The following is a 23,780-nucleotide window of genomic DNA, read 5'->3' as shown; positions in this document are numbered from 1 at the left end:
ACTGGCGGAACCCAACCACCAGGGTGGATGGATGGGCACATGTTGGGCACAGAGCGGGCAGGCAAATCACGCAACAAAATGGGAAACAGACATAGAGCTGAAGGAGCGGAAAACGGCGTGGATATTGCGCTGTGGATGCTGCTCTACGTGCCACATAACGTGAGCGCCTTGAGAATATGTTTCGTTCCCCTTGCTGCTATGGGTGCGTGCACGGGGTACGACTGCATTCTTTTTGGCGGGCATGTTGGGTACGCACGCTGTGCGAGATTGTGATGTCGCTGGCGAGGCGATTTGATGTTCTTTTCCGAACACGGAGCGGCATCCTGTTGAAGGCAATTGGCGGGGGCTGCAGACGGTGCTAACCGAAACTCCTCCATCGGGGTTCGCATCATTGGGGGTAGTCAACAAAAGAAAATGGCATCGGGCGTGTGGGCGGCCCCGCCCTTGCATGTGCACAAAGGGAGGGTCATCGGTGACGGTCAGCACACGCACCATCGAGATGTCGCCAGAGCGTACTCGACCGCGCTTTCCGGAGTGAACTGGGGTGTGCGCTTGCTCAGCTTCCCCATGCTCACTTTTAGGATCGAGTACGTGCTTGGAACCTTCAGTGCAGCCTCGATCCCCTTGGTGGCGTCGATGAGCATGGGCTGCTGTGCCGCCGCCGACATCTCTGTCCAGCAAGGGTAGAGGTTGGGGCAGCGGATGCCTGGCAAGTGGCTCCATGGTCTCTATCCCGTCCCGCATGCTCGATGGCCTCGACGAGCACACGCACCGCTTCTTCTGCAGAATTTCTCCGTACGGCCGCCGAGGGCAGATGAGCCCCATCATCGTGCCGTTGGCGGCGTCGAGGCAGGTGACGCGGGTGCGTGTCCCTGCCAGCAGGGGGAGAGGATGGCCAGCGATGCCCTCCTAATTGAGCAGGGCGATCATCGCGCTCATCTGCCTTGCCGCCAGCAGTAGTGCATACTGCGGTCGTGTAGAGGTGCGGGTTTGCCGTGTAGCACGTGAAGGAAGGGCAAAAAGCGGGTCTCCTTGCCACCCGTATAGCTGCGCACCGGTGCCGCGCGGTTCACCTCACGGAAGGTGAGTGTGTTTTGGAATGCCAGGCTGTGCCTGAACACCAAAATCGAGGGCGAGTCCGTTGGTCGCAGGGAAGAGAGCGGAGTGTGTGCGCGTGGGTGGCGCACATGCGAGAAACATCACCGGATGTAGCAGAGAACAACAAGGGGATGAGTGTCAGAGGGAACGAAAGAGAGAGAGAGGACAGCACGGCGCAGGGGACAGAAGGCAGGAGGGTGATTCACGATACGGCAACAGTCTGTGGCATAGAAGAGCGTGTGTCTGCGCGCACGTGCACGGGAGGGTGTGGTAAGAGCACTCAATGAGCACTGCTCTACAACGAGCCCACGTGGCACAAGACGCTCGTGAGTACGGCAGGGAACACTGTCTCCCTCTGGGGTGGGAGGAAGAGGAACGCGGTGGTGCCGTCCACATAGTGGCGAACAACGAACGCAGCTGTGCGCGCCCTGATGCAAAAAAACTCAAGATGGGGAAAGAACGGGTCGTGCGTTGATATGGAACAACTCACCTCTGTTCGCGCTTCGCATTTTTCGCATTCGATCCACACATAGAGAGATCTGAGGCTATGGACAAAGGTGTGCTTACAGAGGCACAGAGTCCAGGTGCCTCTGCGAGCAAAATGCATGTGGTATCTCCAACGAGGCCGCTAAGCAATAAGGTGAGCAGCAGACGGTGGCCTTCCATCCTACCTGCACCACCTCCTGCTCCTCTGCCCTGTGTGTGTGTGTGTGACAGAGCGGCATGCAAGCTGAAGAAGTAAGTCGTGGGGCCAAACAAAAGAAGTGACGGAGGAGAGAAATACACGAACCGACGTTCTGCCCTCTGCCAGCTAAGCAACGATTCATTTCGCACCTGTCCCTCTCGGCTAAACACGATGCACGACTCACTCACTGTTCAGAGAGGCTGCGCGTGGTACTTGAGGTACTCGATGGCGTTCTGGTCGCCCGCCTTTTGCAGGTGAGGCATGATGTTCGCCACTACCTTGGCGTGGTAGCGGTCTACCCAGGCGCGCTCCATCTCTGTGAGGAGGCTCGTATCGATGAGGTCCCGGCACAGAGGCACCATCGTGAGGTGAGACATGGTGTAGAAGCCGGTCGGGCTGTACTTGGTCCGACACTCGACCACCTCCTCGAGGTTCTCAATGCGGATGCCGTAGTGGCCGTCCTTGTAGTAGCCAGGCTCGTTCGACACGATGGAGTGCAGCTCAATCTTCGCTTCGGTGGCAACTGGATGAATGCCGATCCCGTGAGGGCCCTCGTGCACATTGAGAAAAGAGCCCACGCCGTGCCCGGTGCCGTGGGCGTAGTCGAGCCCCACGCTCCAGAGCGCCATTCGCGCCAGGGTGTCGAGACGGACACCGCTGGTGCCCTTTGGGAAGACAATGCTGTTAAGCGCAATGTGCCCTTTGAGCACAAGAGTGTAGGCCTCCCGCTGCTCATCACTCGGCGGTGTAAAGCAGACGGTGCGCGTCACATCGGTGGTGCCGTCCCAGTACTGAGCACCACTGTCGATCAAGTACAGCTGGTCTTTGCGAAGGATGGCAGAACCCGTCTCGGCAGGATGATAGTGGCACATTGCTCCGTTAGGGCCGATCGACGAGATGGAAGCAAAACTGAGCTGCACAAAGTGTTCCTCCTGGGCGCGGAACTCCTCGAGCTTCGTGGCCACGTCGTACTCGTTTAGGTCTGTCACACCCTTGTTGGCAACCTGGTCGTGCAGCCAGGCGAGGTAGCGCGTCAGGGCGGCACCGTCTCGCACGTGGCAGTCGCGGAAGCCCTTAAGCTCGACCGCATTCTTGATCCCTTTCAACTTCTGCGCCGGGCCGCAAACGACGCGGACCGTCTCGATGCCGACATGCTTCAATATGCGGAACACGGCCTCGCTGGTCTGGCGCTCGTCGACGAGCGCCTTGCGGCCCTGTGGCAGCTTCTTGAGGTCTGCTTCGAATTGTTCGTACGGACAGAATTCGATGTGATCCTCACACGCATGGCGCACAACGTCGGTGACCTTGTCCAGGTTCACGTAGAGGCACACTTTCGCGCGGTGTTTGTCAATGACAGCATAAGCGTAGAAAACGGGGTTGTGGTCTACGTCACCACCGCGCAGGTTTGTCAGCCACGCGATCTCGTCCAGCGCGGAGAGAATAATCAGGTCGCAGTGCTGCTTCTCCACCTCTTCGAGAATCGCGGCCCGCCGCTCCTGGCAGGTGGCGCCGCAAAACTCAGCGGGACGCAGGTAGAGTTTTCGCACAGTTGTCTCCGGCGGCATCATGTCCTGAACGATGTTCTCGACGGAGCACAAATTGATCTTCTTGCTTAGCCGTTCCCACTCCGCCACCGTGGCAACGTACGGGCTCATACCGACAGCTGCCCTGGAGCCGAGATTAACAGCGATCCATTCCTCAAGTGACTCGACGTCTGGCATGCCTTGCTTCATGAGATCAAATTCGGGGTACTTCTCCTCCTCCGCAGCTAGCCAGTAGCGTCCGTCGGTCCACAGGAGTGCCTTGTCCATTGTGATCAAGGCGGTACCGGCGCTGCCTCGGAAGTGAGAGACGTATGCACGACTCTGCAGATGTGTTGCCACGTACTCGCTATTGTGCGCATCCGTGTTAGGAACGATTAGTGCGGCCACTGTAGCCTCCTTCATCTTTTCACGCACCGCGTGCAGCATGGTGGCACCGGAAACTGCCGCCGGCATGTTTTCGAGGTGAGAACTAAGACGGGATGTGCAATGCGTGGGCTGAGTTCGCTTCAGAGATGGAAAAAGGCGGGCAGGGAGAGAGGTGGGCAGTAGTGCGACAAGATAACGGCGTTGCATACACGCAAAAGGCAATGGAAAACAATACAATGAAGAAGGGGGAGCCGAGAGGATGAAAACAAGACTGCAAGTGAGCTGACAGGGAGAGGGGTGTGCCAGTGGTGAACGTGTGCTCAGAGGCCGCGGTGTTGGTGGGGTCTATGATTTATTTTTGTGTGGGATAGGAAAACAGAGGAGTTGGTACGAAGGGAACAAGTGCGGCATAAAACGGAGGAGTGGCAAGAGGCGTGGGCTGAAGGAAACATGGGAAGGGGGGCTGAAGGTGTGGAAGACATGAGCACGCAGACGGTGGAGAGCCTCTGTCCAGTACTCGTTGCAGAGCTGCCTTCCTCAAGCTTCTTTCAGCATTGGAGAGAGCAGTATGAGGGTGACATATGAGGAGAGGATGCGCAATCAAAAGAAAAAGCTGAGTAGCAGCACCATTATCCTGAAGTTTCCGGTTTGTTTTGTTTTTACGCAGCTGCACTGTGGTGATTACGAAAAGATAAAACGAGCCCTTTGCAGTATGCCCTACAAAGTAGAGCTTCTCGAGTCATTGAAGAGGAATCCAGTGAGGACTGTAAAGAAGAGAGCGCTTCGCCAGCAATGGTCAATGGTGCCGTATACGGTGCCCTCTCCTATACATCCCAACCGTATACATATCCTTCGTCCTCGAATCGCTCACTTCAGTGACCCACTCTCGCACATCAATACGTGCGTACACGCGCTCACAAGACGGGCTGAACAACAGAGAGGGCGGGTGTAGGGCAACGCTGAAAGTGGAAGTGAGAACACTGCCGCAAGCTGATGTTGAGAGAGCGGTAGACCCCTTTTCCATCCCCCCTTCGCTGCCGTCGGTGCCTAAAGGCCCATCTTACCGGGATCTTTGCCTGCCTTCTCAATCAGCTCTCTCTTGTAGTCTTGAAAGAGGCGATGAATATGGCGGCTCTCGCCTACGATGAAGAGCACCAAAAGAAACCATAGATACCCGAGCACGAGCAGCTGGCATTTGTTGCTCCAGCTGTTCAGTTTTGTGATGGTGGTCGCCTCACCAATGGAAGCTGTCACCGTATCGGCCACAGCAAATCCAAGACTTTGCAACGTGTTGACCACATCTGGGACGTAGGAAGGTGGCAGCACAAACACCAGCGATTGCTTGTCATTTCGAGGATGCACAACGTACTGCTCACCGACTATTTTGAGGACGCGGCGTGAGACCCACGGGTGATGCGAGTCGCGGAAGTGATTTGTCGTCATTAAAATGGTGCTTAGCGGCGTCTTGAAGGGCTGTTCCTTCTTGATAAAGACACGTCGGCTGAGGTTCACTTCAATGCAGTCCGGCAGTCCCATAGGGTGGAAGTAGGCATACTCAGGGAATTTGCCTTTGCGAAACAGTGCGCGGCATAGGAAGACGTAAAATGGATTGTAGATGTCATTACTGACGTACATGATGTGTTTCTTCACATAGGGCTGGTACACCCAGTCCGTCAGATACGTTTCTTTGGCGTAGCGCGGGGTGGGCACGATGGTAATGCGCTGGCGGCGGAACGGATGGTCAATCTTCAGCACACGCACCACCTGCTCTGCACCTTGGTCGAAGAGGACGTCCTTGAGACGCCATGTCTTAGTGCTAAGGAGCTCCGCCATGGGAGGCTGGAGTGCTGTCCTGCCCCAGATGCGAAGCAGAGACTTCCAAAGAGAGAGGCACACCTACTCACTCAGTCACCGTTGGCGCTCATGTAGACAGTGTTGGTGAGTCGAGGAAGTGGGCGAGGGAAGTGAGGAAGGGGGAAGGGGAAAGCAACAGGAGAGTCGTGCGCGCATATACACACAATCACAGACGCATCCGTGCAATAGCCACACCGAGAAGCATCGAGGGCACAGGATCACAGAAGGGGTGAAGAGAGGAAAGCAGTAGTTGTGAGCGAAGAAGGGGAGAAGGGTGAGGTAGTGCTGTGTTTCCACAACAGTCAATTTGTCTGCTCGGAGGGAAGGATGCAAAAGACGGCTCTGGCCCGTTTCATAAGACTCGCTGGACGGGTATCTCAGCGCTCTGAGTGCAACCCGGTGCGGACCCCGATGGAGGTGGCGGTGAGGTCTCGGCAGCACAGGGTTTCAGTGAGCGCCGAAAAAAGTAGTGGAGCGCCAGCCGTTGCACCTCAGAGGTGCGACTTGGTGTCGTATTGCTGCCTCGACCTCCAAGAACGGCATCACCAGCACGTGTTATTCTACGCGGTCGAGACGGGCAGAGGTATTCCACATTCTCTCTCGCATCCTTCGTGGGTACGTGCGATTGAAGGCGTGTAGGCAGACCTTCTTGTTTGTTGAGGGTCTCTTTGCAACCTGAAAGAGACATAAAGGAGGCAGACGGTTAGATAAGGGGGCGGGCAGGAGAGACAGAAGGCCGAGGAGGGCATGGGCGACAGCGTACAGATGTAAAAGAAGGAAGCAAATAGAAAACAGGTGAAGAGGGAAACTCTCCATATGGCACGTGGTGATGGAGACGCGCTTGAGCACTTTTTTCGTCTACGAGATCAATGATGTATAACGGCGCGTACGTGCGTGCGTGGGTGCCCGTCACTCTCCATGAAGTCGAGCTTGCGAAGGTAGAGACCCTTCGTCAACACAGACCATCAAACGAGGTGAGAATGAAAGTGAACCACCATCCAAGAAGAAAATGCGGAAGGCGGCGCCACACACAGAGACGCGTAGATGCATGTAGACACAGAGACAGCGATAGAAGGGGAGAGGGGAGGGGGGCAAGAGCGCCATCAACGAAATGAGATATAAACAGCAAAAAAATTTCAGCAATAATGAAGGCGACAGCAAGAGAGGGAAAGAGACCAGAGACCAGACAAGCATGCACACAAGGAGAGAAAGAGAGGCAGAGAGACACCCACACGCTCCTATCCACGCATTGAGAAGCGGTGGGCGCACCTGATGCGTAGAAATGAAAGCACACGGTGTGGGTTTGCTTCAGAATGACATTTGCTGGAGGTGCGGCCACCATCTCTTCGTTTGTGCACGGGTTGTACCAGCCGCCCTCTCCGTGTCCTCTCACTCGGTACAACCCAAACAAAAATGCAGAGGTCTTCACCTGTTCTGTGCCGATTGGGGAAACTACAGAAGTGAAAATAAGAGAAGACACAACGCTGTCGGGGGAAAAAAAAAAGAGGAAGCTCAGAGAAAAGGGGAGAGAGGGTAGCATCATGCGGGAAGATGCGCTGTGTCATGCGCCAAAGGTGTCTCGGCTGTCACCGCCGCGGTAATCGAAAACTCCTTGAGGTGCAGATCCACAACATGGGACAAGGATGCGCGAACTACCCATGTACATACCTCGTGATATCGAGAGGCATCGTCTAGTGCGGAAGTTGGATGATGTGGTACTGCACCAGATAGTCATAGATGTAAGTGGAGCGAACCAGGTCAAGCCCAGAAGAAACGCGCACGTCGTAGACGGTGATGAAGCAGGTGTGCGACTTCTCCGTCACCTCCTGTTTTACGCGCAGGAAGAGTGCCGGTGGAATGTGGCTTTCACTGCACAAAGTGGCCTCCTCAGGGGAGAGCGAGACAAAGCCGCGCATGTTGCGCACGTCAAGAAGGCCGCCAAATTTCATCTCTGCCGGCTTTTCCACCGCAGCGCCTTCTTGTATGCGACCAGGTTCGACATGATGTTCCAGTATCTTCTCCGTCGCCGTCTTGATGGACAGCAGGCGCCGCAGGCCCACCATCCACGCCTCACAGTCCGTGTCCGATTCGCAAACCACCTCGAGTGACTTGCCACCACGCAGCAGAAGCGCGAACGCGCGGTAGTTGTGGAGGCCAAGGTTAGCGGGGGTGATGTCCTGCGTCACATCAGGGCGGAAAGTACCGTTGTCGGTGACAGCCTCCGCACGCGCCTTAGCGAGCTGACTCTCCGAGCTAAAGGTCAGGAAGGTTTCGGTGTACACGCCGAGCACCACCTTGCGGATGTCGCTCAGCAACAGCGTCACTGGTGGTTTACGTCGGTTGATCGGGATACCCTGGTTGTCGAGCTCGCAGGAGTGCATGCGAGTTCCATCGTCGGAGATGAAGTAGAAGCGGCGGCGCGCGACACCCTTGCTTGATATCTTTGTCATCTTCACGCCGTGGCGCAGGTACGTGAGCACCTGCTCCACCAGCGAGCTGAGTTGCTGCTCTTTCCTCATAGCATCCTGTTGGCTCTCCTTCTTCTTCGCGTGCGCCACCTCGAGCAGGCGGCTGCGGTACGCATCGAGACCCTTCTCCAGCTTTTCCTTGCGTTCCTTTTCCTCCTCAATCTTCGAGAGGTACGTTTTCTTTTCCTGCGTGAAAACCTCATCAAACTGGCGGCGGATGGACTCCGTTTCTTCCGGGTTGACAGGGACATCCTCGAGCGAGATGAGCTTCGGCAGATACTCCTCAATGGTCTTGATGTCCTCCATTACGGCCCGCTCGGACGCCTCCTCCTTCGACGTGACTTTCTCGCCTTTCTTCTTGCGTTCGGCAGCAATGGTGCTGAGCTGCTTCATCACCTTGTCGTTGATGTCTTTGATCTGCTTGACCCACTGCTGACGCTGGTGGCGACGCTCAGCCAAGAGAGCCTTGCGCATCGCCTCCACGTTCCCGCGCTCGCGCAGGATAGCCTCGCGGCACTTGGCCTTGTCCAGCTTTGCCATCTCCAGCTGCTTCTGCTTGCTCAGGATGGCCTCCTGGCGCGCACTCAGCTCCTCCTCCAACTGAACCATTTCCTCACGGAGGCGAATCACAGCTTCTTCCTCTTCCTCCTTCCTCTGCCGAATCTTATCGAGTGCCTGCTCGTACTCGCGCGTCAGGATGTCACGCTCGGCCTGCAGAGACTCGTTTTCGCGCTTCTTAATACTGAGCGTTTTTTGGAGAGCTTCCAGGGTGGTGCCGCTGCTCGCCTCTTGCTGCTTAATGATCTTTTTCGCCTCCTCCTTGGCGCTGCTGCGGATCGAGGAGAGCCTCTTCTCACGCGCCTCGTCGCGCTTCGACTGAATGGCAGTGACGCGCTTCATCTCCTCCTCCTTGATGTCATTGACAGGCTTTGCGGCCTCGCAGATGCATGGCTTGTACTCGTACACCGTGCGTGCCACCACCAACTCATCTCGCAGCTCAAAAATGTCCTGATCAAGGCGCCACTTCTCCAGGGCTAAGTCGCGCAGAATAGAGCCGATACCGGAAGAGCCCAGAGTGTTGCAGATGCGCCGGATCATAGAGAGGTTGTGATAACTCTCCTCCGCCCACTCGGGGTCCGTCCAGCAGTGAATCAGCATGACAGTGTTCGTTGGTCCATTCACAGAGTTGTAGTTGTTGCCCTTCTCGGCATTGTAGCAGCGGCGCAACAGCTGACTCATCTTGGACTTGCCAAAGGGGATGCGCAGACGGCTGCACTTGATGCTCGACACGATTCCCGCCGCAGACACCAATACACGGTTCGTCTTCTCAAATACACTCTGCTGAGAAGAATCGAGGCCGTACAACACCGGCCGCTCCGAGTCGCCGAGGGCCACAAACGTCATCGAGTTGGCTTCATCGTACTCAGTGTACGCCTCCTCCGTATCGTAGCGGAACAGCTGCAGGATGATTGAGTCGCCCTGGTATGGTGGAAGAGCCTGGAGCTCGGCGGTGGGTTGCTTCTCCTGTAGCACCTTCTCGAAGTGCTTCTCGTAGTTCTTCACAATCTTAGAGAAGACTTCACGTATATCAGAAGCATTTTTGACCCGGGAACGCTCCACCATGCGGACACGCGGGCCTGACTTTACGGACTCCACAATCACGCCGAGCTCGTTGTTCGCCTTGATTAGGTCCACAAGGTGCTCGTTCTGGCCAAGAACGTAGCACGATAGCGTGAAGATACCCTGGCTACCGCATACAGCGTCTGTAATGGTGCGTGCCGCGTAGCCCTCCTCAGAGCGGGTGCCGTACATCAGCTGACGCTTCGGGGTAGAGCGGACGCCGTAGCCGAATACAACCAGGTTCTGATGGTTCTTAAAGTCGGAGGCAGCAGAAGACATCATCTTTTTCTGGATTGCAGCCGCACTCGGTCGCTCCAGCACATTCTCCACCGTGAAGTTAGTGTCGTTGGCGGGGAAGCTAGCCTCCTTTAGGGCCGCGGGACACGTGAAGGCGACGGCGCTTCCCGAGACGCGCAGCGCCGCCGGTTGGCCTGAGGACGACTTCAGGTCGTGGAGGCACACCGCGATCTTGGCTTCCATGTTCATAGTGGTTGAGGGAAAAAAAAATGGAAAGATCAATGAAGAGAGAGAAGTGCGTCCCCGACAAGGTGGAGGAATTGTGGGGAAAGGAGGGCGGCGCACTATGAGGTGGGAAAGCGAAAAAAAAGAGACAAGTGCTCTGATGATGTGAGAGAGTAGCGCAACGCGAAGAGCGGATGTGAGGTGAGGTGTGGCGTCAAAGTGCAGAGTCAGACTGGGTGGGATAGAGGAGATCGGAGAGAGAATAGAAGTGGGGCCGCGTAGATTGGTGAAGGTTGAGTCTGCTAAACGACGATAGCGACACAGAGGCGCAAAAACAGTGCTGCTGCCGCGTGTTAACACGAGGCAGCACGACACCGTGGCGGGTGTAACCATGGAAAAGAGAAATGAAGAAGAAGGGCGACACAACAGCAGCAGCAGCAGCAGCGATACAGGCAGGCAGAGATCCTCTGCTACACAGACGTCTCCTTTCATTCGCTTTTCAGAGAGGCGCAAGAGCACGGAAGGCGGGCACCAGGTAGAGAAGAGGAGGAGGGCAAGCTGCGGGGGGGGGGGGGGGGGCGACCGTAAAGAAGCGAAGGTGCAAAAGAAACGAGTCGGTGCGCCAGCCATACCCACACTAGTACCAGTAGCAGTAGTGACACCCAATCTTTCCAGCTTGCTGTCATAGGCATAGGCACAGACACAGAAGGAAAACAAAGAAACAAAGACGGAGTCATGTGGTAGCGGAATGCTGCTGCTACCAAAGCAGCTGAGGGCTCCACTTTGTGAGGTAGCGAAACATGCCACGTGCAAACACGCAGACGAGGACGGTCACTACGGGGTACAGCCAGTGGTGCCCAAACCCCAGAACCGTGAAGGCACATCCTAGCCAGAGAATGTACACAAAGTCGACCATAGGGAGCATCGACGGTGGAATGGCCCAGATGAGGAATAGAAAGTAGCTCAGCTTTGCGTAGGAAGCCAAGGCAGCCTCCATGAACCACAGGCGTTCTCTGTGGCCGTAGCTGGGGTAGAAGAAGCGCCCGAGCCACGTGGCGATGGAGGCAACGAGTACGTTTTCTGTAAAGGTAAAAACGAAGAGACGGAAAATTGATGACGGGTAGCTCATCAGTGGTAAGAAGGAGCTCTGGATGATGCGCACCAGCTGTAGCGATCGCACCTGTCGCTCTGGGGTATAGAGGGAGCTGTTCTGGAGGTCGCCCATGAAGAAGGTAATGGCCTCGAGCACAGTGAGGTTCTGCACTACCACCGCCTCCACCACGCAGCAGAGCAGGAAAATGATGAGCTTCGTGTAGTAGTCAGTCTGGTTAAGGAGAACGTGCGCCCACGCCCGACGGCGCAGCAGAACCACATCGATCCAAATCTGCACATCACCGAACTCGCAGCAGGTGTCACAAATACGCCCGCACTCCCCACACAGCTCTACCGTTTTGGTTTCCGGCTTAATAATGCGCGGAACACCGTGTCCACACTCGATGCACACCGGCATCACTGGAGGACGCGCACGCACTAGGGGGAAAAAAGAGAAAGAGAACAGGCCTTCCCAGCGAAGTGAAACGCGCCGAATCAACTGAAGACACACGCAGAAGGAGAAGAACCTCTGTTGTGAGCCTTCTGTACACTTCTAACGCATTCGCGACACGTGCGTGTGTCACGCACAGGACGCAGAGAGGGCGATTCCAAAAGGCAAAGAAAGGCAGTGACGCCAATGAAGAGAAGGAAGAAGAGAGATCAAGTTGAAGGGGTCCTCAGAGTCAGTGAGAGAGTTCGAGAGTGTGCGTGTGTGTGCAAATAATAGCATGCACCCAAGCGCACATGCTTGGGGGCATTCGTAGTTTTTCTTTCATATTAGCGTGTCTATTTCAGCATAAACAAGACAACGAAGGTGTGCACCTATCATCCCAGTTCTCCTATACCTCTCTTACACTGCGGCGATGTCAAGAAACCGAGACACCCAACAGTGTGTTTGGTGCCCTTCAGACCATTGCAATACCGCAGCACACAGCACAGGCCAGGTTCAGCATTACGTTCGACACCACCGCAACATAGCAGAGATATTAGGCGAATATGCCAGTTTGTTGAATCGTCGACACAACTTGTGGTGAGCTGGCACAGACGTGATTTTCATGACCGCAAGCCTCTTCAGCATCGCACCAGCCCAGACGTATCCGCCGATACCAAGAGCCTGCGCAGTCGTACTCAAGGGCGGACTACGGGCTGTTTGGCTTCCTCACACTGAGTGAGGGCACTCAACTCTGATACCACGCTGAGGTGGCCCCTATCATTAGGGAAGGATCGAGAAAGGAGAAAAGGGGGGTTCAGAAAGAAGGGTGTGCGCAAGACGAGCAGATCAGCTTCTGCTGACCCCTTTATGTGTGAGTGTGGGTGTCACTCCCCCGCCTTTACCCTCACTTTCTTCTCCCGCTCGGCCTCACTCCATCCGACCAGAGACACAAAGCCAGCCAAACGTATTACCTGTGGGCACATCAACGGAAAGAAAAGCATTGCCTCCTCTCGTTCCTTCTCTGGCAGCCGCTGCGTCTGACATGGTGCTGATGCAAGGAGTGAATTTCGGAAGGAGTGAGGAACACCACATTTGTGTTCGTGCATATCGGTGTGAGGATGTGTGCTCCCTCCGACAATACGGCATTGAAAATTGGGAGAGGCGTTGGGGCACGGATCGAGCTGCACAAGGTAATGACGGAAAGGGTTTACGTTGCCTTCTTCACTGGCTTGTATGTTTGTCTTGGCAACTTTTTCCGCGCTTCACATGCTGCGGTGGACGAGGGGAAGGACATACAGAACGGGAAAGGTGTGTGCGGGTGCTGAGGCGCCTTAGGGTATGCGGCACTCTGTCGTTTATCGGTGATCAACGAGAGAGAGAAAAAGTGTGTGCTACGTCTCACCCTCGATGGCGTACGCTGCACCGAGAGAAGCGTTCTCACGCACAACACGCGCAGGGATGATGGTGCTGTCGAGCTTCGTGATCTTGGAGTGGTCTTCACGTACCACGACGCCACCAAATCCATCGCCAACCATCCAGCCGCAGAAGATGGGGAAGTGCTTGCCCTTGAATCTCTTCAAGAAGAGACGCTCCTCATAGACAACAACGGAGTCCAAAAACTTGCCAGCCGAGCACACATTTGTGCGATCCACCGACTGGCTCTGTGGCACAGAGCAGGAGGCGGACCAGCGACTTGGCGGAAAAGCACTGCGATAAGCGCTCATGAAGTATCCCCTGCAGCGAGACGCTCAGCTCCGCCACGTCGGTTACGAGGTCACACATCATGACGTTGTGCTCAATGCGACCGTTGACGTGCACATGGAGGTGGGGTGATGGGAAGTGATGTTCTTTGCAGGCGAAAAGGACGCTGTGAGGGGGTACTTGTGGTCTGCGGCCAGGGCGTGAATGAAGAGCAGAACCGCCTTGCTCCCTGCGACAGCCTTCCAGTGCGGCTTAATGACGCGAATGTTGCTGCTGAGGAATATGTCAGAGAGCGTCAAATCACTAACCACTTGTGGTACACTGCGCTGGCGGCGGTGCTGAGTCAGCACCGTGCCACACAACCACATCTTCCACACCAGAAGCACCTCGTCACCGTCACTGTCGACGATGGCGGGGTGGTCATAGAGCGAGGAGAGCTAGGCGGCGCTAGCGAGAGCCCCATCTTGGAAACGGAAGCCAGCAACCTTCACAAACAGCCTCATGCGAAGTCCCGCTTTCTCCCCATAGTTCATCATGTGCATGGAGGCGTAGCGCTCCTCGTTACCACCGCCAATCAGGAAGCGAATCAGTCTGTGCTTGGGGAACACCTTCTCGTTCGACATGAGGTACGTAAAGTATGCCAGGCACTTGACCCCCAAGAAGGACCCTGTCGACATCCCCTGCAACACGCCGTAGTAGTTAGTCATCTTCTCTGAGGTGCTACAGCACTCCAGTAGCGCGCCAGAGGAGTGGCAGCTATATTCCAGCACCGCCACCCTGTTGCCGTCATAGCCGAAGTCAAAGCAGCCAGACACTGGCGGCATCATTTCTCACGAGCGGCGCAGCAACGGCTGAATCTCTGGGGGTACCCCACAGTAGTGCTCCAAGAGATGCCTCGAGTCTGCGTTACCGACGACCTTCACCGTAGCAGTCATGGCAATGCGGCGTAGAGAGTGAGCTGCACGCCCGATCCGGCACCACCTGTCAGAGGCGAGAAAGTAAAAAAGCACCCGACACGCCACACTTCGCTGCCCTCGCGTCGTCACCAACATTGCTGCAAATCGCAAGGGTGCGCTTCAGATAAAAGCCGCACCGCTTCTCGGGCTTCAGCCACTGCAACTCCACGTGCTTGGGGAATGACTGGAGTACGATGCAGCCCAATCAAGTGACAATGCAGAGCTTGCCCTCTGGCCACTGCACGTAGTCCTGGTTCTTCTCCGCCATCCGCACCGCCTCCGGGAACACCTCCATCACAATCGCGGCGTGGTCAAAGGGTGTCTTCTTGCTCCGACCACACACAATGACGTCCAACACCGCTGGCACTGAGCCGTACGACCTGTTGGGAGTCCGCTGTGTACTCCATCAGTGCGTCATCCTGTGCGTGCACGGACGGCGTTTTTTCTCTCCGCAGGTCTTCAGTGATCGGCATGAAGGCCACCCACACCACCTTGCGGAATACGAGGTAGCGGCGTACAAATTCAACGCGATGTCGCTTGACACCAAGCGTCTAGTGCCACACAGTCTCCGGTGCCTTTTAGTCAAAGGAGCAGAACGACTGATAGGAGGGTGCCACAGACTCTAGGTTGCTGAAGTAGAGCTTGCATTCGTTGGATATGACAGGCACGCCATCTGGAGTGACACCAATGGCCTTGTCAAAGGGCACCATCTCAGTACCGCGGTGGTGCGTCTAGTAGTGGTGATTGCGGGGCAGAGGGGGCATGGGTGCTTTGCGGAGCCGGCGGTGGATCTCGGAGTGGGGCAAGTTGCCATCACGGAGAAAGGGCCTATGTGCCGTGGGCGCCGCAGCAGGCACCGAGAGAGGCCACAAGTCGTATTGAGAAGTGCTGAATTTTCGCAGTGCCGCTGAGAACGCAGGCGGTTCGAAAAAGAAAGACAAGACGGGGAAGAACGAAACACGGCAGCAGCGCTCACAAGGAGACCACCTCAACTCACCATCGGTGGCGTCTACATGCGTCCCTTCGTGTGTGCATGTCAGCACGCTATATGAGAAGACGCATCACAGAGAGAAGAAAACGACTGAAAGCGGGACCACACAAGCCCAGAGTGCCGGGGCAAGGTGGTGGAACAAAGGGGAATGTACAGCAGGAAAACAGGAAACAGAAAAGGCGACAAAAACGCGCAGAGTACACCCGAGGCTCTACGTGCGGTGTGCAAAGAGAGAGAGAGATGTAAAAGTTGGCTATGATGGTACGGGAGGGTACGAAACATGCTCGAATGCGCTGCTGCTCTGGTAATGTATAGGCGCAAGTGCATGTGTACTGTTGAATGAACCCACAAACGTCGGCATTGCATGATTGGGACCAACTGAGAGGAGGAGCTGCATCATGGATTTTGCTCACATTGAAGCGGCTATACGCAGGACCCGTTGCGTGGGCAGTAGAGAAGAAACTACAGAATAAACGGTAGCGGATGAAGTCGCCAAACTTACCAACGGATTGTGCCGCACAACGCTTGTATTTGTTAAGTTTGCTTGTATCGTTGTTTCTGCCAGACAAGCCACCGTAATCACACTTACGCAACTTCGTAGCGTTGCTTCTCCCCTATCTTCTACACATCTCTTGGTGGGTGTGTAGAGGTGTGTAGAGGTGTGCGGTAATGTTCACCGCCAGTCTACAATGCACCGCCACATCTCGCCTACCCTGCCCCAGCAGGAGCTTCTGGGCCTGCCCCGACACGAGCTGGGAAGAAAGACGTTGTGGAGACGCGCAGCTGTGTGCAAACCTCGCCGTGTCCTTACCCTCTGGCACAACACAAGAATTGCAGCGACATAAGCGCACTTGAGCAGACAAGGAGAAAGATGGGCACACGCATGCAGACATCGGCGGTCTCGCCTCTCAGGCATAAGTGCGTTAGTTATCGTGAGGGGGGAGGATGTTAGAGTGCAAAGAGTGACGCACATGCGTAAGAGGGCGTAGCGCATCACGTCAACAGCTCAAGAGACGGAGAAGAGAAAGGAGAAAGGAGAAAGGGGAGATCCCCAAGCTGTGGAGGTAAGCAACAAAGGTTACCAAAGAGCAAGTCGACAAGAGCAAGCAGTAGATCCAAGACATGCAATGAAGCGCATCCGTGCGCAGATCAGGAACGAAAGAGCCATGCCACACTACACAATCCCGACACACAAAGGCACACGCTAGAGGAGCTAAAATACGATGATGTTAGAGGCGGAAAAGGGAGAAGAGAGAGAAGAAAGCGGAGCAGAGACTGGAAAGGAAGGAGAATCACCGCAAACAGAAATGCTGATGCTGGGGCTATTAGCACCGCTCTGCTGAGGGGGAAGATGGGAAGGGAGAAGGAGGGGTATGGGGCGGCTGTGAAACGGACACGGCGGAAATGTTACTCTCTCTTTTGGAGAAAAGGGGGAGAAAAGGGATAGGAGGGGCAGAGGTGGTAGAGCCGCGTCATAAGACGATGCAACAACTAGGGTACAATAGGCCTACGGGGAATACCCTCTCCAGGCCCGCCTCTCCGGCGCGCGCCACCTTTGACCAGTCCACTTTCAAACAAAATCTTTCCTGTCTACCGACTACTTGCTCAGAGCGAGTTCACGGTAGAACAAGTATCCGCTAGTGGTGAAGTACACGGAGATGCACAGAATGAGGAACGCACCAGCAAAGTCAGTCAAGCGGTTCGTGGTGTCCTTGGAGTAGATGACAGCGGCATCCTCGACGAATTTATTCCTCCAGGAACCGTCCTTCGGCTTCTTTGCCACCTTGGTCTGCGCTGCATTCATGGCTGCTGCCGCGTTTGATGCGTGTGATATGGATGGACCGATGCAGCAACGCAGCGATTTGTTGCGCAGGACCGCGTGAATGCGTAAGAGCGGTGCCCCTCTGTTCCCCTTTTGCCTTCTGGTCGAGTGGAAAGGCGAGCCACTAAGTAGACGACGAGAGTGAGCGGTGAGTGTGGGATGTGGTGCGCTCTGTAAGAAGGGCAAAACAGCCAAATACAGCTGAGGAAGACGGAGCGGAGCGAAGGTCAAGTAAAGGGCTGTAGAAGTGGCAGAGAGAGAGAGAGCGGAGAGCGGAGAGGGGGGAAGGTAGGTGACTACGAGAAAGATACATGGGCAGCTGCAGTGTAGCGGAAAAGTTCCCTTTTGCGTGGAGAGAGGGTGTTGGTGCGTGTAATGCACAAGAGCGAATGTATCGGTATAGGGGAGATCCCGCACGCAGGTGTCAGGGTTAGCGTGTGCAGGTGAGGGGTGAGGAGCGCAAGGAGAGAAACGAGGGTGCCGCATACATCAAAGGAAAGAAAAGAAGCGGGGGAGCAGGATAGAGAGCATAGAAGCTGAGAACGGTGCAAAGGCGCAAGATATGGTGTCAGGGCGTACCACGTAGCAAAGAAAGTGGTTAGTGTGGTCACCTTCGCACGTCCTTGGCGCACTCCAGTGAGAGCTTGCCGTACCTTTGACTAGGATGAGTGATGTGGACATGAGGCGACCACCGCAGAGAAGTCGCAACGCCAGGGGTGGGTGACCGTTGGCCATGGTGTAGCTGCGCAAAATAGGGGCAGCGCCATGTGTGCAAAGGAGCGATAAAAATGTGGTGTGCTCACGCTTCAGGTCTTTTCTTAGCACTTTCCTATCTCTGCATCTCCTGCGCGCATGCGTGGGTTGGCCTATTGGACTTTTCGCTTGTGGAATGCGCTGACTCCAGGCACTCACGCACCGACCCGCGCATACTGACCAGCCCACGCAAAAGAGAACAACGCCAACTGCTACACGCGTCTACAAGGGCATGTATGTTTTCTGCCTCAGGCGCCTGGGGAACCCACGGGCGCACAGCTCAAGCGAAAGAGAAGAGATTGGGGTGGGTAGAAGGTGGAAGTGCATCTATGCTGCGTGCGCGTGTGTGCTGGCGTGAGCCTCTGCAAAAGAAAAGAAAGGAGGCGTGGCAGGGGGAAAAGTGACACGAGAAAAACGCGCTGTGCTCTAAAAGAGGAGAAGCGGGAAAGCCGCGGAAAGAGGGCGGAAGTGTCTCACGTTGACGGAGTGAGGGCCTGCCTGTCTTTGCCTAGTCTGAGGCTTACGCACACCCCGATCAAAAGCACACGTCTTCTGGCTACATGGCCAAGTAGCATCGTCCGTCTCCCCGCCCCCCTCCCCGACCTAGCCCGAGGGAAACGACCAGCCCTATTACGGGTTTACGGTCAGCTCACGGTAGAAGGCGTAGCTGACCCATGTGAAGTACACAATGATACAGGTGACTAGAAAGGCCTTCATTATGTCCGCCATCTTCTCTGACACGCTAACAGAGAAGAGGTGAATGACAGAGCGCGCCAGGCCAGGTTGATGCGATGAAGCGCTGACACTCGGGGGCGGCACTGTTGTATCATAAGATGCGCGCCTTTCCCGCGCACGCGCAATGGCCTCATCGATCAGCCGCTGCACGGCCACCGGATCCGGTGGTGGCAGTGACGGGCTCCTTTCCGGTGCCCGGACAGACGGACGCGGAGACGACTTCCGTGAAGACTGCGAAGCGGACCGCGACTTGGCGCGGGAAGTTAACTTTCGGCCCGGTGGCATTGCAAAAACGGTGCAGTGAGTGGGGGGGGGGGGAGAAGAAGAGAGGGGAGAACAGCGCTGAATCGAGTGAGCGAGAAGTCGAGAGATCACACTCAGCGGCTGACAGAGTGAGGGTGTGCGGACAGAGCTGCGCTGGGGATACAAAATACGCCAACAGAAAGAGACGAAGAGCGCGTAACCCAATCACTCGTGGGAACGGCAAGAGACACAGCGAAGAAATGAGGCGAAAGAAACGACAAGTAAAAAAGCACGACAGAGGCGGTGAAGGAGGAGCCGGCCCTGGTGCACTCCAACTGCGCAACTGTAGAAACCCGCGCAGTGCGCGCTGAGAACAGAAGTTCATGTAGGTCTTCAGACCACCACCACCCTTGTGACGGCTGCCTTCTGGCGAAGGCGCTGCGTTAAGCCCGCGTAGTGTATTGACGCGGCACTCAAGAGTGAACCACCCACAAGCGGGGAGAAAGTGACGCGAGCCGGGGTGCAGACAAGAGAGTCCCGCGTCGCCTAGATGCTCTGTTTTTTCTCTCAACAGTGCGCCGCAAGAACTGCGGTCGCTCCGACAGCGTACCTCCGACTGCGTCTGGCAGACGCGCTGTTTTACATCTGTGCAGCTGTGCGACAATGTGCGTGAGATGAAAACAGGCGTAGAGGAGAGAAAAGGAGAATATCCGAGAGGGGGTTGTAGGGACAACGAAGAGAGAGACAAGCAGGCACAAGAACTGAAGAAGCGGCGCTAGCGTGGTGAAAAAAAGCGCCTAGATGTAGCCGCACACGCAACAGTAGAACGAAAGAGAGAGAGAGACGATCTTCTGCGATATGAGCGAAGAAAAACGCCACACGCCCACAATACACGCACACTAGCCCAACGCAGAGATGAGCTCGAGCAGCATCGGCAAGTACACCGTTGTACCACCCAGTACCGGGAACTCGTGTAAGACACCCTTCTCCTTGTAAAAGCGCAGGAGCGGCATCGCCACGGCGCTGTACTCGTCCTGACGCTTCGTCACAACCTCGATTTCATCGTCTTTGCGAGTGATGAGGGGCTTCGTGCAGCCGCACTTGTCGCACACGCCATCCACCTTGGGTTTGAGGGGGTCCATCTTAATCCCTCCCTCGTCGATAGAGGCGAGGTTGTACACAAACCCGCAGTCTGGGCAAGAGCGGCGTGACGAGAGCTTCTTGATGATCACGTTGCGGGGCTGAGTGAGATTGATAACGTGGTCGATCTTGATGTCCCCAGACGACCACAGCGCTTCTGCCTGCGAGATGTTGCGCGGGTACCCGTCCAAGATGTACCCACTTGGGCACTCCTTGTCAGCTGACAGCGAGGCGATGTGCTGCACCATCATCTTTGCGATGAGCTCATCAGGAACAAAGACGCCCTTTTCAATCAAGTCCTTCACCTGCTTGCCAATCGCCGTGCCCTCAGCCACCTCCTTCCTCAGAAGGTCCCCGCTGGAGACAACGTGGCAGCCAAGCGACGCGGCTGCGCGACTGGAGTAAGTCCCCTTCCCCACACCCGGCGCACCGGCGAAGAGCAGCCGCAGGAACTTGCTCGGCATGCCAAGAAGGTTCACACCGCTATACGCAAATAAAGAGGAAGGACAGCGTAGAGCCTTCTGTGGGCGTAGTGCAGATCCACCCTGACGTTTATGCGCAGCTGTGCCCACGTAGGCTGGCCTCTGTGGATCCTGTAGCAGGAATGAGCGCGCTTGGTGTCCTTGTTGGCGCGCCGACTCTGGAAAGGGAGGGAGGGACAAACACTGTGTTATCGAATGGCAGGGAGAGAAAGAGAATGACGGCCACTCACCGCGATATCAGTTGTACAGTACAGCTTGATGGTCCATGGGTGGGAGATGAGGACCGCGCCACCATGAGCAGTAAGTGCTGCAGAGGAAGTAGGGGTGGAGAGCAGCAGACATTGGTAGGTTAGGGTGCGAGAGGCAAAGAGGTACGGCCACGGTGCTTGTCGACGTGGCACAAGGAAGTGCCACTCCCACTACCCGTCCCTTTCCCATGGATAAGTAGCTCGGGCAGGATACATGAAGCAGACGTGGAGCTACGTTGCACTCATCTTTCAGAACTTTGAGGGGGCGCCTTCGTGGCAACACAAAGCGAGCGATCTCCCTCTACCCAATGCGTGAAATCATGTCGCACGGGAAAGCACTGCCTTTATGCATATCGAGCAGCTGCGTGGACGCACACACGTGTCGACTACTCTTCACTGCGACGAAGGGTTGGGGGTACGACACAGCATCCCTCCCTTTGCAGATGTGCATGCACGCGCGTGTGTGAGTGGAGGTAGCGCCCTCAGCTCACTAATCAACGAGTGTCTCCTCTCTTACACTTCTCAGACTCGTGGCGGTTGTTCGAGCTTTAGCTGCCTTTATTTCGCGTTTTCCTTAGCCCTCGGCTTGAGGGGTTCAAGAGTAACGGCCAACAGGAATGAAGAAACAAACCGAGTTACTCGACTGGCTCGCCCGCGGGCACGCGTCCACAGGCGAGCGAACGCGTCAGTAGGAGGAGAGGGCAGGGAAGAACAGCGGACCTATGGAGGAGCGCTTTTCCTACTTTGGCGCTCGCTACCGCCATGGTCTCCACAGCCTTCCTCGAACAATGAGCCCCACTGCACCCAGGACAAGGGCGCCCTCGCACTACCCACTTTTTTAGAGGGAGAGAGGAAGAGAGTGGACCCCTACTCACGCATTACCCCCACTCTCCTCGCCTCCCCCACCCCCGGGGAGGTGAAAGCACCTACGCACACCCACTTCATTAGTCATATTACAGCGGGTACACTTCTCCGACGCACACACACACACACAGGGAGGCGCACCCATCGCTCATGCAGCGGAGGTCTGAACCTTCGTATTTTTCTTAGCATCCTTCTTGACTCGTCTGCCTTTGGGTGCGGCAGCCACTGAGGTGACCCCTGGCGCCTTCATCTTCTTCCTCAAGTCAGTTGAAGTGAGCCCTGCGACCTTCTGCCTGCCGTTTTCATGCCTGGAGTACTTTGCTGAGGCAATGGCACACTCCTCCTCTTCCTCCGTTGCGTCCTCACGCTCTCGCTTGCCATGTGCGGGAGCCATCTTGAACAGCTCCTGCTCCTCATCAGCCGAAAGCTGAATTGCAGTCTTATAGAGCGGCTCGTTCTGCACCACGTGCAGAATTTCGCGTGCGATAAGCGCGGCATGGTGACGGTTCAGCTTAGCGTCGTTGGCGCTGTCGGTGGCATACCGCAGGAATGCCTTGACCAGCATCGGCAGCGCTGCGATGTGGGACGTGACAGCAGGCTTGCTGCAGATCTCTACAGTCTCGGGCACAAATGCCGACGTCAGCCACGTGTGGTGGTTCCATTCCTTATTCTCCATGGAGAAGAGGTTGTGCGCCTGCCAATGGGGCAGCAGGAATTTCCGCTTGCGCTCCTCGTGCGGAGTGAGCAAGTGCATAAGGATCTGGTAGCCATAAGGGCTGTTGACTACCTGCCCAATGTGCTCCGCTAGGTCGCTCGCAACATACTTCTTCAGCATCTGCGCGTCGTACAGGAGGTCAAACAGGCGAGCAATGACCGGTGCCGCGTACTTGCTGGTGCTGAGCTCACCCAGCTGTGCATTGAAGTTGTGAAGCACCTCCTTGCGCTTCTTTGGATCCGTCAAGGAGAAGGCGAGGGAGGCAAGAGGGGCGCCTTCCCGGGTGACCGAAATAGCGGCAATGTGCGGGCGTAGCGTGTCACATAGCTCGCTCACCTCCTCACGTGTGCCGCACCGTATGTAGGTGCCAACAAGCCGCTGCACAAACGGGTACCCTATGGCCTCTTTCAGCGACACCAGCTTGTCACAGAGGTCAAAGAGGCGAGTGAGGAGGCGCCGCTGAAGCGACGGGTTCTGCTTCAGGACCTCCTCAATCTCCGGATAACCCGGCCACCGTTTCATCACCGCAACGCTATCCTTGAACACAGCTAACAGGAGGAGGCTACGATCAGCCGGGCTGCACCAGCGACTGCTGTATACTGAGTGGAGCACCTCGATGCCAAATTTGTGCGCTACAAGCTGCGGCACTGACGGTATCACGTGCGTCACCAGTTTGCTGTAGGCCTCGTGCGGGACGTGGCGCACCAACGCGCAAACCACAAAATGTGCGTATGCGTCCGTTGCGTAGGTCGAGAAGTCCTTCGAGATCCACTTTAGGACGGTGCCCACCTGCTCCCCAGAGCCGTATTTAATCATCGACTGCACCACTCGGCTCACGCTAGGCGTGCGCACCAGGCTCGCAAACTTGGGCTCCAGAAAATGTATGAGCTTGTCCACCATGGGATACTTGTGCTCGTATGCAATCTTCTTGTTGGCAGACACGGCAGCCTGCTCCACCGTGCGCTCCTCGATCGTGCGCAACTTCTCCCACAAGCGGAGAACCTCACCGTGCTCTGATGACATCTTCAGTGAGTGCTTTTCAGCCGCATCGAGCACGCGGCCTTCCTTCTTCTTGATGAGTGCACTTTTGGCCAGTCGTTCGGAGTGGGGAAGCTTGCTGAGGCGTTCCTCCCGCGCCTTCTGCTTTTTCGTGTTCGTGCGACCCATATTGGATCACAGCGCACACGCACGGGCCAGATGAACGGAATTTGCAAAGGTGAGCAGTGGACGCAAAAAGAGAGGTGTAAAATGGGCTGACTGTGTGCGGCTGCGTGTAACTCGCAAGTGCAAGTGCACCCATAGCGGCGGTAATCGCAGCCATATCGGTGCAGTGTCAAAAATTTAGACATAGAAAGGGGAAATGCGGAAATGTGAAAGGTAATCGCTCCACCGTGCCCATTCGCTGCCATGCGGCCATCAGCTCAGCTCAGCTCCACTCGGCCCCCGGCCTGTCGCAGACCCGTCGCGTGGTGCGAAGCAGCCGTAGACACACGCGCGTTACAGCAATG

At 56.0% G+C, this 23,780-nt stretch overlaps 7 protein-coding genes and 1 pseudogene across 8 annotated transcripts; all 8 read right to left on the bottom strand.

Annotated features, from left to right (window-relative positions):
* Positions 1–1,974: 1,974 nt before the first annotated feature.
* On the bottom strand, positions 1,975–3,780 carry LBRM_25_2020 (putative aminopeptidase P1; the record flags this gene model as incomplete). The annotated part of the gene is made up of 1 exon (XM_001565653.1): positions 1,975–3,780. The coding sequence occupies one exon, from the start codon at positions 3,778–3,780 to the stop codon at positions 1,975–1,977; it is 1,806 nt and encodes a 601-aa protein (XP_001565703.1).
* Positions 3,781–4,740: 960 nt separating this feature from the next.
* Positions 4,741–5,526, bottom strand: LBRM_25_2010 (conserved hypothetical protein; the record flags this gene model as incomplete). Its single annotated transcript, XM_001565652.1, has 1 exon — positions 4,741–5,526. The coding sequence occupies one exon, from the start codon at positions 5,524–5,526 to the stop codon at positions 4,741–4,743; it is 786 nt and encodes a 261-aa protein (XP_001565702.1).
* Positions 5,527–7,238: 1,712 nt separating this feature from the next.
* LBRM_25_2000 (conserved hypothetical protein) lies at positions 7,239–10,121 on the bottom strand (the record flags this gene model as incomplete). The annotated part of the gene is made up of 1 exon (XM_001565651.1): positions 7,239–10,121. One exon carries the CDS (start codon positions 10,119–10,121, stop codon positions 7,239–7,241), a length of 2,883 nt encoding a protein of 960 aa, XP_001565701.1.
* Positions 10,122–10,854: 733 nt separating this feature from the next.
* Positions 10,855–11,607, bottom strand: LBRM_25_1990 (conserved hypothetical protein; the record flags this gene model as incomplete). Its single annotated transcript, XM_001565650.1, has 1 exon — positions 10,855–11,607. The coding sequence occupies one exon, from the start codon at positions 11,605–11,607 to the stop codon at positions 10,855–10,857; it is 753 nt and encodes a 250-aa protein (XP_001565700.1).
* A 1,406-nt stretch (positions 11,608–13,013) lies between these two features.
* LBRM_25_1980 lies at positions 13,014–14,375 on the bottom strand (annotated as a pseudogene). Its single transcript has one exon. A coding segment is annotated over exon 1 (1,362 nt).
* Positions 14,376–16,867: 2,492 nt separating this feature from the next.
* On the bottom strand, positions 16,868–17,074 carry LBRM_25_1970 (hypothetical protein; the record flags this gene model as incomplete). Its single annotated transcript, XM_001565649.1, has 1 exon — positions 16,868–17,074. One exon carries the CDS (start codon positions 17,072–17,074, stop codon positions 16,868–16,870), a length of 207 nt encoding a protein of 68 aa, XP_001565699.1.
* A 2,648-nt stretch (positions 17,075–19,722) lies between these two features.
* On the bottom strand, positions 19,723–20,427 carry LBRM_25_1960 (putative adenylate kinase; the record flags this gene model as incomplete). The annotated part of the gene is made up of 1 exon (XM_001565648.2): positions 19,723–20,427. The coding sequence occupies one exon, from the start codon at positions 20,425–20,427 to the stop codon at positions 19,723–19,725; it is 705 nt and encodes a 234-aa protein (XP_001565698.2).
* Positions 20,428–21,705: 1,278 nt separating this feature from the next.
* PUF8 (putative pumillio protein 8) lies at positions 21,706–23,439 on the bottom strand (the record flags this gene model as incomplete). The annotated part of the gene is made up of 1 exon (XM_001565647.1): positions 21,706–23,439. The coding sequence occupies one exon, from the start codon at positions 23,437–23,439 to the stop codon at positions 21,706–21,708; it is 1,734 nt and encodes a 577-aa protein (XP_001565697.1).
* Between the last annotated feature and the right edge of the window lie 341 nt (positions 23,440–23,780).

This window comes from Leishmania braziliensis, chromosome 25 (genome assembly GCF_000002845.2).
Source record: "Leishmania braziliensis MHOM/BR/75/M2904 complete genome, chromosome 25".
In the NCBI taxonomy this organism is placed as follows: domain Eukaryota; phylum Euglenozoa; class Kinetoplastea; order Trypanosomatida; family Trypanosomatidae; genus Leishmania; species Leishmania braziliensis.
Note: the sequence above shows the minus strand (reverse complement) of the source record. Positions and strands in the feature narration are given on the sequence as shown.